We start from the raw sequence: 13,386 nt of genomic DNA, 5'->3' as shown, positions 1-13,386 counted from the left end.
TGTGATTCTTTCCCTGTCTCCTCATCTGGCTTTGGACCCTTTTGTCAGCCTGGGGAGTATGTCAGATGCCCTCAGAGGCCCAGGCAGAGGATGCACACAGGTTGGCTGGATTCCACGGGTGGGTAGTGAGTAGCTCACTTCTTCTGTCTGCCTCAGTGTCACCCCACATAGCATTTCCTAAGTGTTTACAGAGGGATGGGGCCTCTGTCCATCTGCAGTGAACTGTCCTGGTCCATTCATCTCCTGCCTGCCATGCCTTGTCTCATCCAGTCCTGGAGACATCTCAAAGGAAGATGTTCACTGCAACACCGTTAGTGCTGCCACTTAAGGCTGGCTTTGGTGATCAGGAGCCTCCTCTGGGAGGTCTGGGCATGGAAAGATGCCAGGCTCCATTTAGGCCTCCCCGAGACTGCCAGGCAGCTTCTTGAGGGTTCAGTAAAAGCGCCTGATGAAAACCAGACCCCGGAGCACAGGGCTCTGGGTGAAACTGGATACCTGTCAGCATCAGCAGAAGAAATATATTGTGGAAAGGAGGCTGGGAGGTGGCTCGGCAGGGCTGGGCCAGGCTGTAAGGCTGGCTTTTCCTTTCAAAAGGCCCCCAAGGAGCCTTGGCATGTCAGGTGATAACAGCTCTACGGAACAGCAGTTCTAAGGACACCAATGGGGGCTCATCCACCTCTCTCCCACTTCCTTCCTTTCTCTGCTTTTTTCCTGCAGGTACAGGGCCTGAATTCGATCCCAACCACAACTTTTATCCACATGCCATAGATTATTTAACCTTTCTGACCCTCAGTTTTATCATCTGTAAAATAGACCTGAAAATACAACCTACTCAGTTGGACCAGGCTGGCCTTGAACTTAGAGAGGTTTGCCTACCTCTCGCTAGTCAACTAAGGTTGCTTGTTGGCATGTATTTATTTTTCCCCCCTCTGAAAAGTTATTTGAGAACACTAACCCATCAGTGTGGTCCTTGGCTAGGAAACTATTTCATGGTCTGTGTAGCTGAGGAGGTCAGGAACACTGGGTCTTCAGTAGGTAGAGCCAAATCCCAACTGCTCTTCATAAACCCCGATGCTTCCTCTGGGAGGCCTAGTGTCTCATCTGTAGAGTGGGGACACTGTCAATGTCAGGGCTGGTCAGGGTTGCTGTGCATCTCCCATGGGTACATGTGACCAGGCACTGGGGACTCAGCGCCTGGGTGATCATTCCTTGTGCTTCCACATTGTACTTTATTTCTCCTGTCTTGGGCCTCTCTTTCTTGTTTCTGAGCTATGACTCAAACACACCCATGAGTTTGTACAGAGCCAGAACCTTTGTGGTCCCTGGTGCAGTAATTCCTTCAGGACCCCTGGGCATGGATGCTGACACATTCGGATCCCAGGCCGTCATCAGAGTCTTGTACGTTTTTTGTTTGTTTCTTTGGTTTTATTTAAGTTAATATTTTAGTTTTTTATATTTATTATTATTGTACGTTATGTGTGTGTGCATGGTGTGTGTGTGTGTGTGTGTGTGTGTGTGTGTGTGTGTGTGTGTGTGGTGTATGTGTTGGGGAGGGTGCACACGCCATGGTACGCATGTGAAGGTCAGAGGACAGCTTTCAGGAGTTGCTTTTCTTCTTCCATCAGGAGCTCTGGGGATCAAACTCTGGTTTTCAGGTTTGCATAATAAACACTTTTACCCACCTAACCATCTTGCCGTCCCTGGGTTTGTTTTAAAGGCAGGATCTTGCTGTGTAGCCCAGGCTGGCCTCAAGCACAAGGCAATTTCTGTTCCTGCCTCTCAAGTACCGGGATTACAGGTACGAGCTCCCACATTCAGCTAGGGTCTCTTAGGACTTACTTACTATATTTGTTTATTTATTTGCTCTGGAATTGAACTCAGGGTCTCAAGATGCTTCAGCAAGTGCCCTACATCGGGCCACACTCCATCCCAGAATCTCTCACTTTTTCAATTAAAATTTGTCTTAAGTTGTGAAAGCAACATATGCTCCTTACAAATAAATCCTCATAACAATGAATGTAAAACAGAATAAAATGGGTTCTCCGCAGAGGTGATTGCTACGAATGGTTTTGCCGTGGTTCCTCAAGTGTGGGCATTTTCTGACCCTGGACAGGACTGAACAGATTGCTCTTTTTTTTTTTTCTCACTAAACTAGATCATTATGTTATTTAAAACTCTTAATACAGTGTGGCCATCTTGCCACGTGTGTTTTGATGTGCCTACCTTACTCTGTCTGCAGAGAGCTCCAGAGTGTAGCTGGTGGTGGGGACTGAGCCCTTTTCCTGTTAGTGGGCTTGGTGGTTCCTGGCGCTTCTCACACAGCCAGCCTAGCTTGGCAACCTTCCTCTAGCACAGATGTGGAACCGGAGGCTCGGAGAGGGCTGGGGCAGCCAGAGCTCTATGAACTGACCCGCACCGCCACTTCCATTAAAGAAAGAAAGAAAGAAACAAGTGAGGCTTAATCACATTTTCTAAATTTATTCTTGCTCTCAGTTTCATTTCACATACTCTGAAATTTCCACCTTCCCACGTTCCCAGAGTTTTCACTTTTCATTATGTTTTTTCTAGGAGTTCATGGCTTTGTGTGTGTGTGTGTGTGTGTGTGTGTGTGTGTGTGTGTGTGTGTGTATGTGTGTGTGTGTGTGTAATACATTTTCCAACTAATTTTTTTTTTTAAAAAGGGCTAGAATCTCCAAATTCCACTTTCCTTAAATGCAGCTGTTCTGAGCACTTGGTCAAATTCCACTTTACAGACCCCACCTGCCTCCACTCAGCAGAATTGATGCATTTTCCTTCCTTATGGAAACACACGATAGGATAAAATTGTAACCGCCGTCTATTTTTGATTAGGTAAATTCCTCCAAGCCTGGTGGGTAACTTTCCCAGATAGATAAATTGCCTAATCATCACAAAGGCAGCATATTATACCTACAGAAACTCCCTTAGAATTTATTCTTCACCTACAGAGATACTACCGTGTTCACACCCACTTCTCACTACTACTGTGTTCACACTCTCCTCTCACTATTATGTTCACACCCACCTCTCATCTGGTGTCAGGGGCTATACAGGGTCAGGCCTGGTGAGTTCTTGGATGGCATAATTTGTTCTTTGTCTAAAATTTATGCTTTATTTTCCTACCAAAGGCGGGAGCCTTAGTCCCACCGCCTGTGTGGTACCAGAGGTTTGACTGGAGGTGGCCACTGTCCGTCCAGTCTTATCCTCTTTGAGGCAGTTACCCTCAGTGTTGAGTTGTAAACAAATGTTTCCATGTCTACCACCTCCCCCTGATTCCCATGTACTCCACACTCTGTCACTAAGGGACAAGCCAAAAACTGCCCAGAATGTTGCTTAGTCTCAACATGGGTAGAAGAGAAAGGGACAATGGAGATACAAAGCCATCCTATCTTAAACTCAAAAGTAAGTACCTTTCAGGGGCTGGGGTTATCAGTTGTTAGCATGCATTCATACATAGAACATATAAAGCTTTTTTTTTTTTTAACAACATGCCTATAATCTCAGCACTGAGGAAGCGAAGGCAGGAAAATCAAAAGTTCAAGGTCATCTTTGGCTATAGAGTGATTTAGAGGCTAGCCTGGGATACGTGAGACGGTCTCAAACAAACAGCAGACGCTGATAGTGCCTGCTGACCCAGTCACTAGGGAGGCCAAGCTGAGACAGGAAGGTATCGTGAGCCAGGAGTTCTGGGCTAGCCTGAGCAACACAGCAGTGTATGGCTTGGATCAATTTTCCTTTTTCTTTTTTCTTTATAGAAAAGAATGAAGAACTCCCTCACCTGAGACTCCTCTACTGGCCCTTAGGTTTTGGCTCCTTTTCAATTTATTTTTTTCAGCAATTTTTTTTTCTCAGAATAGGGTCTCTCTCTCTATAGGCGAGATTGGCCTCAGACTCAGAGATCTGCCTGCCTCTGCCCCCTGACTGCTAGGATTAGAGGCATGCGCCACCACAACAGGCTTATTTATTTGCTTGTTTATTTATTCATTTTTGAGACAAGGTTTTACTATATAGCTCAGGCTACCCTCAAACTCACAGCAATCCTCCTGTCTCAGCCTTGCAAAAGCTGTGATTGCAGGTGTGGGTGGCTACAATGCTAAGCTTTTAAAATTATTTCTATATACCACTGTCTCTTTGGGTTTTTGTTTGTGGTACTCCTTGCAAAAAACAAAATTTAACCCAGAACCTGGCTCTGTGTGTGTGTGTGTGTGTGTGTGTGTGTGTGTGTGTGTGTGTGTGTGTGTATGTACATTTTGTTGGAAATTCAACCCAGGGCCTTGTACACGGCAGGCAAACACTCTACCCCTGAGCTCTGTCTCTAGCCCACAAAGTACTAATTATTTTAAATAACACTGAAGGAATGTAAACAGCAAATCCAGTGCTACAGCACAACCATGCAGTGTCTCTGAAGAATAGAAGATGAAACAGAGGAGGGGAGAGAGAATAAGAGACCCCACAGGAAGGACACAGCAGATCATGGGGTGTGGTTATTTCTATCCTGGTTTGAACAAACAGGTAAAAAAAAAAAAAGTCATGAGATAATCAAGCCAATGTAAATATAGGAAGGGAATTTGAAGCTAGCAGCACTTGCTATTATTAGTAACTTTGTAGGTGCCGCGGTAATGCAGTTCTCTATTGTCAAGGGGACTGGCAACTTTTAGAGATGCATCCTGGAAGATTATAAGTGAAATCTTAAACGTCTACAATTTGCCTTAAAATAACCTGGAAAGGGAGAGAGTAGATAAAGCAAGACCGGGCATTCTGGTTGTTGTAGCTGGGGTGGCGGGCACCTGGGGAGTTATTCGGCTTAGCGCTACACTTGTGCATGCTTGATGTTTTTAACATACAGAGTCAGAGGAAGTCCTCTCGCCCTTAACAAGAACTTTAAGGACCAAGGGCCACTCGCTCCTCCTGCTGGGTCCTGTCTTCACGTGTGAAGACACTCCGGTGCCCATGCAATTGAAGTCTTCGCAGTCACAGGTGATTTCAGATCCATTCTGATTTTTATTTTACCTAGCCCTTTGGGAGCTCTATGAATATTAATTTTTTTTTACCCACCGACGCCTGCATTTCTTTTATCTTTGAGCGCAATTTTCTAGACATTGCATAGATGCAAGCGATGTTTTTTTTTTTTCTGACAAGATCTAAGAACTTCCCTGACACTAATGGGTAGTTACAGTTAAGTATGGAGAAGGAAGGGAAAATCCCTGGGGGTACTCCCAGAGGACAGGCGTCTCTGAAAGGAGTGGGTGGGGACCAGCGTGGGAAGGAAGGCTGCATCTGGAGGCTTGCTACCCCACCTTTCCTCTGGTAGCATCCTAGCGGTATGCTGTGAAATATTGGCTACCATGGTGATAAAAGGAACTGAAGAGGAGGAGCTTGAGAAGGATGTTAGAATACATTTGAATAAGGCTGTAATATCTATAAGATATCACAGCATCACTTTTTCCTCCACCTAAGGTGCCTGTCTTAGTTAGCTTCAGCGGTCAACTAGACACAGCTCAGCTATCTGAAGGAGTCTCAGCTGGAGGGTTGCCCAGCTCAGGTCATCCTGTGGCTACATGTAAGGAACTGTTCTGATTGTTTGACTGGTGTGGGAGGACCAGCCCGCTGTGGGCAGTGCAACCTCTACCTAGGTAGGCCTGGGCTGTTTAAAAGAAAGCTAGCTGAGCATGAGGGAACCAGTGACTGGCAATCCCTCATGGTTTCTGCTCCAGCTCCCTCCCCTGACTTCCCTCAGTGACCTGGAAGTATAAGCTGAAGCAAACCCTTTCTTCCCCAGGGGTTTCACAAGTCAGAGTGTTTCGGTACAGTGGGTTGTTTACAGCAAGGTGCCAGTACTCATCGTGAAGAAAAGGGTCTTGGATACTTTTGAGTCAGGGGCTGGCCATGTCGACCAGACCGGCCTGAATTTGTGCTCCTCAGTAGTGCTGGGATTATGGGATCGTGATAACACACCTGACAGCGTTCTTTGTGGTGCATGGTGTATCAGTCAGACGTGAACACTTTTAGCTGTAACTACCAAAGTGGAAATATCCAAATAACTGGGTTAAGCAACAGAACTCCATCTGTTTCTGAAATCACATGGCTATGCATTTAAAGAGAAGTGGGGGCAGCAGTGTCTCTGTCTCTTGTCTGTCATCCCTGAGAGTCTTGTGACTGACTATCCCTTCACTGTCCTAAGATGGCTGCAGCAGCTCTCAGCCTCATAACCTTGCCGGAGTCAACAGTTCCAGGGGGTGAAAAACAAATTAGCTTCTTGGGCTTTCCTCTCTCAGGAAAGGAAAAAGTCTTTCCCCAAAACTCTTTATTTAGCAGACATCTTGAGTCTCAGTGGCAGAAGAACTGGGACACATGGTCAATATAGTTACAATGCAGGCTGGGGAAATAAGTCTTTGCAAGTCCCTGCTGTGGGATTTGGGCACAGGGCACAGGGGTTGAGAAAGACATTGGGCCAAGCAATCCATCAGTTTGGTGTTTCCAGGTCTTCTGTTCCTGAGAAGAATTTCCTATGCAGTCCACACTTTACAGTGGGGCAGGGGCTCTGCCTAACAGTTTGTGACACAGTTGGATGCTGTGTCTTCCTGAGGGATGACTCCTGAATCTGGTATTGCTGTTTGCTTCCCAAGTGCAGTTCCTGTGGGGACTTGAGCTCACAAAGGCTCATGTCTCAGAAAGTGTTGGCTCTCCATCTGTCAATGACCCAGGGACTTGTAGCCAACCACGGTTCATCTGACTGTCAGATAACCAGGTAGCCCCCTTCCCCAGCTCCGTAGGGTGCAGGGATGTATAAGCTGTCATTCACACATGCAGGAATTGCACAACCTAGTGACAGAAACCTAGGGAACATTGAATGACAGCACAGAACCACACCAGAAACACAAGCATAAGCAGGCTTTCAGTGTGGAGGCCAGCAGCAAAACCTTCCACTTCCAGGAAAAGGGGAAGGACAGGCAAAGATGATGTCCTAAGGTGTTTAACTTTCTAGGGAGCTTTAGAGATTTGCACATAAAGCCAAAGGATTTAAACCCTGAACTACTTCATAAGTTCAAGGCCCATACCCACCTGTCAACCATGCCAGGTACCAATGTTTTTAGGTTTTTTGTTTTGATTTGTGTGTGTGTGTGTGTGTGTGTGTGTGTGTGTGTGAGAGAGAGAGAGAGAGAGAGAGAGAGAGAGAGAGAGAGAGAGAGAGAGAGAGAGAGAGAGAGAGTATATATCTCTGAGTAGCTTTGGCTGTCCTGGAGCTCACCCTAGAGAAGTCAGGCCTCAAGCTCAGAGATCTACCTGCCTCTGTCTCCTGAGTGCTGGGATCAAAGGTGTGTGCCACCACCACCCAGCCAGTTTTCTTTTTTAAAGATTGATTTTAATTTTATGTGTATGAGTGTTTGCCTGTGTGTATGTTGTATATATGTACCACAAACATTTCTGGTGCCCAGGGAGGCCAGCAGTGGGCCTTGGATTCCCACAGAATTGGAGTTACAGATTATTTGAGCTGCCATGTGGGTGCTGGGAAGCGAACTTGGATCCTCCACAAGAGATGGTGAACACCTGAGCCATCTCTCCAGCCTTACCATTGTCGTTTTATAGAAGGCAAGACTCAAAGTAGTTAAATACTTTACCCCGGGGATTTTTAGCCAACCTAGTGGTACCAACCACAGTTCATACCAACCCATTTCCCTTCTCACTCCCACCCTTTACCCACTGAACAGACTCTAGCCTGGTTAGAGATAAGGTCACATGACTAATATCTGGCCAACTGCTGGACCCTATTTATTTGTTAGTTGTGATTGGCTCAAGGGTGGTCACATGACCTAAGCTGGTAGCATAAGGAAACCAAGCAGGTGCTTGAAGTGGATCGACAGAGAAGCGCCCCCGGACTCTGCGTTTGGATTGTTTCGGGCTCCATTCCTGTGGCTCTTCCTTCTTCGCTGAGAGCTTCTGTGTTGTTCACGAGCTGGGGAGTCAGCACATTCCTTTAGAAAAACCCAGCCACTTTATGGCTGGAATTCATGTCGCGTGCAATCGCTCCTTCTGATCAGGCGTGTTCAGGGTGGTGGCCACAGACCAACCACTCATTTAAAGTGTGCAGTTCGGTGGTGTTTAGTGTATAGAAGTGTGCAACTGTTACCACATTGGTTTTAAAACATGTTTGTCATCCCAAGGAGAAAGCAGACCTGCCCCTCCCCTTTTCTCCCAAACAGCTCCAGTCTTCGGGAACCGCCATGTACTTTGCACTTCCATGGATTTGCCCAATTTAGACATTTCAATTTAAATGGGATCCTATAATCTTGGTCCTCGTGAGCTGCTTCTTTCACTTAGCGTACTATATGCTCTTTGTTCATCTAGGTCAGAGCAGAGCATTTTTTTGGGGTGCGGGGGGTTGGCTGTAGCTAGTTTCTGGCACTTGCCAGTTGAAAGTGTGCCCAGAATTTGAAGACAAATCAGAATGGCCTGTTCTTCTTCTTCTTCTTCTTTTTTTTTTTAATCTGGTGAAGGCAAGTCGTGGAGGGCTGTGGATGCTACGCCAAACAGTCTGACCTTCCTGCTATAGACTCTGGAGATTGCTGAGCAAAGAGAGGCAAGTTTCCAGTTACATGCTTTAGTTTCTAACTTGCCTTGGTCATGATGTTTTCTCATAGCCACAGAACAGTAACTAATACCCCATAAATATATATCTCATGCAATACATTTACATGATCTGCCCCAGCCTCAAGAAAGGAGAGAAAAGAAAAAGAAATCTGGGTTTCTGTTTCCTTAAAAGAGGAGAAGGGGAAATCCGACACCCTGGGCCTACCTCCCTAAAGGACCTACCTAATGAGAAGGATGCCACAAGGGCATGGGAGGCAGTGTGTTTTTGTCTGAAAAAGGTAAAGCCAGTTATAGTGGGAAGTCAATACTATTCGAGAGATCCAGCGTACAGCAGGTGCTCTGTGTGACCTACTGGTTCTGTCACCTCATCTTGTCATCCAAGTGTCCTCTACCCATGCCTGCTGGGTGGCTGTTGTAGCCCAGTGAGGGCCACACCCTCCTTTACTCTGATTCACTCTTCATCCCCTGGGAAGCCTAACCTGAAGGAAGCATGTGCTCCATGTGACATGCCACATTTGTAAAAGACCATGATGGAAATAGCCTGACACCCAGAGTGGCGAATTAGATGGGCCTTTCTAACCTTTCTGCAGTGCCAGCCCAGCCTGCATGGAGAAAATCCAGATGTGTAGAAGACAGTGAAGAAGCAGGGATCCAGGATGAGGAAGAGACCAGTGTCTGAGGCCTTGCTCGGCCGCTCTGTGTTGGCCATGAGCAGTTAGTACCCATGGGTAGAGAGAGTCCCCTTGGTCTTCAGACACAAACCTCACTGTGCCCTGTGTGGCCAGCTCATCTCCACTCAGGAGTTCTGTTTGTTATCCATTGCGCATCAATCTGCGACCTCTCCATCTTCAAGGCTCTCCCTACTCCTCCCCTAAGAAGCTCCAGAGTGGTGCCTGCAGCACTCTACTCCCTACCTCAGGGCACCGAATATGGACTTGGTCGGGTCCAGAGAACACAGGTCAGCAGAGCGGAGGTGATGGCACGCTGCCTGGACTCTCTGGTCCCAGGTGCACCGGAGTAGAGCAGGAAGGAGAGTTGTTTGTACTGGGGACTTTAGGAGGTTCTGGCCACAAGTATAGTCACTTCAGGTCCCCAGAGACAAAATGTAGCCCAATGTCAGGCTCCCTCTTGACTCTGATCCAGAATCTAGCCCCACTTGACACATCAACACCTGATGGCACTGAGGCCATCGGGAACGGTGTTTTAGGGAAAGCCATGGTGGCATCACAGGATGGGCTCAGGAGAAGCATAGTCTCCTAGGGACAAAGCAGAGCTTTGCCTGGGAGGTGTGAGGATTCCTGTAAAGGTCCCAACTCACTCGTGGATGGTGCCCCTGGGCCTTAAGTGTCTGCCTTAGCACAGTATGAATGCTTAAGGGCCTTTTCCAGGCCCCAACACTCTGACCCAGCCTTGCACAGAGCCCAAGGGCTTCAGATGGGAAGAAAAGAATGGTGCCAGGTAAGTGAGCACAGGGGACAAGAATGGGGTTTGGGAGAGGCAAAGAGTACAAGCAAGGAAGCTGCCAAGCCAGCGACTGTTCTGTAGGGATGCAGGCCCAGGGATGCAGGCCCAGGGATGTAGGCCCAGGGATGCCAGCTTTCCTCAGTTCTCCTCTCATAAGAAAACAGAAACCCAGATTTCTTTTTTCTTCTCTTTGTTTGAAGACTGCCTTGTGTATCTATCCCACGCTGGCCTCCCAACCTGCTGCGCAGCTGAGGCTTGGTCTGCCCTCTCAGTATAGGTATTATAGGAATTTCCCATTGTGTCAGTTTATACTGCACCGAGAGTCAAACCCAGGGCTTCACCTATGCTAGGCAGGCGCTCCACCAACCTAGTCACTTCCCCGGCCCCCACACCCAGGCTTTTAAGGTGAAATGTGCTGATTTCCAAATGCAAGCATTGGCAAGTGTCAAAGTCACTATCTGTGTTTGCCCGCTGAGACCCACGGTCTGCCTAGCTTACTGCCTGGGAAGCAGCAGCTCAGACAGGAGCCTCTCCCTGGCTCTGAACACTCTCTGACCCTCTCCACCGCAGTTGCATTGGGAAATGCACAAAATGAATCGGGACTGGGCAAAAAAGAGTGAGGATTCTTTTCCATGTTCAAAGCCAAGTCTTCTACAGCCCTGGGAGTCTGTCTATGTAATCCTGGCTGTCCTGCAACTCATTCTGTAGAGCAGACTGGCTTCAAACTCAGAGATCTTCCTGCATTTGTCCTTTTTCTTTTTCTTTTTCTTTTTTTTCTAACAGTAGCAGCATTCTTTATATTCCCACTGCTCCAGCAGAGCCCCTTTCTCAGGCTGCACCTCTTAAAGGTGTGTTGCTGGCTCCTTCATTCTGACTTCAGGCTCAAGAGCAGTGGGTGTGCCTCCATTGTTAGTCTTTGGTGGCCCCCACCTTCCCTTGCTGGTTCTCCTCATCCTGGCCCTATAAATCCCCAGGTAAGTAGACCCTTTATTCTTTTGTTTTTGTTTGTTTGTTTTTGTTTTTTGAGACAGGGTCTCTCTGTGTTAGCCTTGGCTGTCCTAGACTTGCTCTGTAGACCAGGCTGGTCTCGAACTCACAGCGATCTGCCTGCCTCTGCCTCCCTAGTGCTGGGATTAAAGGCATGCGCCACCACGCCTAGCGACCCTTTATTCTTATGTGCTCTCGTCAATAAAGACCCTGCTTGTGCTGCCTATTTTCCTACTAGGAACCACCACTCATTGTTAATCCAGCTTATGCTGGTTAATTACGCTGAGGGATGTTCCGTGCACTGCAGCTAGGCCCACAGGCCAAAGCTGAAAATGCGACAAAGGCCAATGCAGAGCTGCTTTGACTCCCACACTGAAACAGGAGCAGCCACCCATCAAATAAAGAGCCTTGAGATACGTCCAACCAGTTTAATGACTGGTACAACCATGCAAATGACAAACCAGGGATGCACAAGGCAACAGGGGCCTGAGGGGAGGGCACAACATTGTCATAGGGAAAATGGAGTTGCCTAATATTCAATGGGGAGAGGTGTACGTGGAGGAAAGACCCTCTGGCAGTGCAGGCCGATGACATACTCCTCAGGGGAACTTGCATCCTGTCAGGAAAGCAGGAACAAGCTGGCCACCTTTACTCCCGGACATAAATTCTTGTGCACACCACATCATCGGCGCCAAATGTCTGCCCAGAGAAGAAAAGGAAAACCAATCAGTACAGATGCCTGTGCAAAAATGTTTAAAGCACTTCACCAACAAGACGACAGACTGTCCCGTTAACAAAGCTTCGTATCCGACTTCAAATCATGAACTGTGTGCTCCAGCTAAGTGCTCAGGGCTCCGGGCAGGCATCCGCTCCTAAGCTCCCTCTCAGCAGAGAAGCAACCAGAGCATAGGATTATGTTACACCCAGTTCTCCTTTGCTTCCAGAACCCGTGAATGCTGACGTAAGACAGGCAAGTGTCCTGGCTTTAGATTTGAAATGAGTCTGAAAGGAGATGAACATCATTTCACCTACATCTGAGGGGCATCTGTGTCCTTTCAGGTGACTGCAAGAGAGGGAGGGGCTTGGGCAGCTACAGCCAGATGGGATTGTGCTTTGGAAGTTAGACAGAACTGCATTCTGGGAAGCAGCTGTCTAGACTTGGAGACAACAGCCACATGAAAGGGCAGCCAGCCTTCTGTACACATGGCTCCGACACCCCTTCACAGTCAACCAAGCACAGATCAAAAGTATTCACTTAAAACCTGTACATAATCCAAACGTGTACGGCTTTTTTTCATGTTATTATTCCCTAAGCAATATAGTACGACACATTCGCATGGCATTTATATGCTATTGGGTATTATTATAAGTAAGCTAGGAGTGACTGTAAACCAGGAATGATGCGGGAGGCCGGTATGTAGGCCAAATGCTCTACTGCTTTATATAAGGAACTTGAGCGTTTGGATATTTTGGTGTCTGCAGGGGTCCTGTAATGAAGTCCCTGTAGAAGTGGAGAAATAGCTATAATGCCCATCTGGTCTAAAGCATTAGTCTCAGATGCAAGGACATAGGTAGCATTGGCCTCTGACCTCGCTCTGCAACCATAGCCGGGCAAGTCTCCCCCTCACTTGACCTGCTCAGGGTGGGCAAGGGGGTGGTGTTGAGGGGAAAGGTGACTTTGAACAGGATGATGCTGAAAACTCTTTCCAGCTAAGACTCTACGACTCTTTGTTGCCTAGAAGGAGGCTATAAATCCTTCCACAGACAGGAAGGCACATTTTTCTTCTGGTCCATGAAATGGTAGCACCTGTAGAATAAGATGTCTCAAATCCCCCCAAACTGCCAATTACTCACAGGCCTGCTCTCCTGGGACTCTTCACAGTCAGAACAGGAAAAGCAATGTCGGGGTTGGGGGTGGGGGTGGGGGTGGGGAAGGACAAAAAGCAAAAAGGGCTGGAAAGATGGCTCAGTAGTTAAGAGCAATGGCTGCTCTCTCAGACCAGGGTCTAATTCCCAGCACTCATGTAGCAGCTCACACGTGTCTGTAACCTCAGTCCCAGGGGTTCCGACACCCTCCTCTCCTCCTCTAGCCTTCATGGGCACTACCACACATGTGGTACAAAGGCATATGTACATGAAGGCAAACACCCATACACATAAGGTAAAAGTTAAAACAAACAAATGAACAACAACAACAAAAAGGACAAAACCCCTCCAATGGGCACTCTTGATGTGCGTATGTTTGTATGTTTATTTGTTAAAAGGCTTTTATCTTCCAGATTACCCAAATAGGTGGCAATTCAAGAAAAGCTGAGACTGTTCCGATAA

The 13,386-nt window shown here is 47.4% G+C and overlaps 1 protein-coding gene across 1 annotated transcript in view; it reads right to left on the bottom strand.

The window, feature by feature from the left end:
• Positions 1–11,472: 11,472 nt before the first annotated feature.
• CRABP1 (cellular retinoic acid binding protein 1) overlaps positions 11,473–13,386 on the bottom strand; it is an 8,480-nt gene continuing 6,566 nt past the window's right edge. The window contains exon 4 of the mRNA XM_084781652.1: positions 11,473–11,757. Coding sequence (XP_084637778.1) covers positions 11,707–11,757 — 51 coding nt within the window. The 3' untranslated portion in view covers positions 11,473–11,706. The remainder of the gene's footprint in view (positions 11,758–13,386) is intronic.

Source organism: Acomys minous (assembly GCF_964271855.1).
Source record: "Acomys minous genome assembly, chromosome: 5".
Classification (NCBI taxonomy): Eukaryota; Metazoa; Chordata; class Mammalia; order Rodentia; family Muridae; genus Acomys; species Acomys minous.
This window is presented reverse-complemented; position numbering and strand designations above follow the sequence as displayed.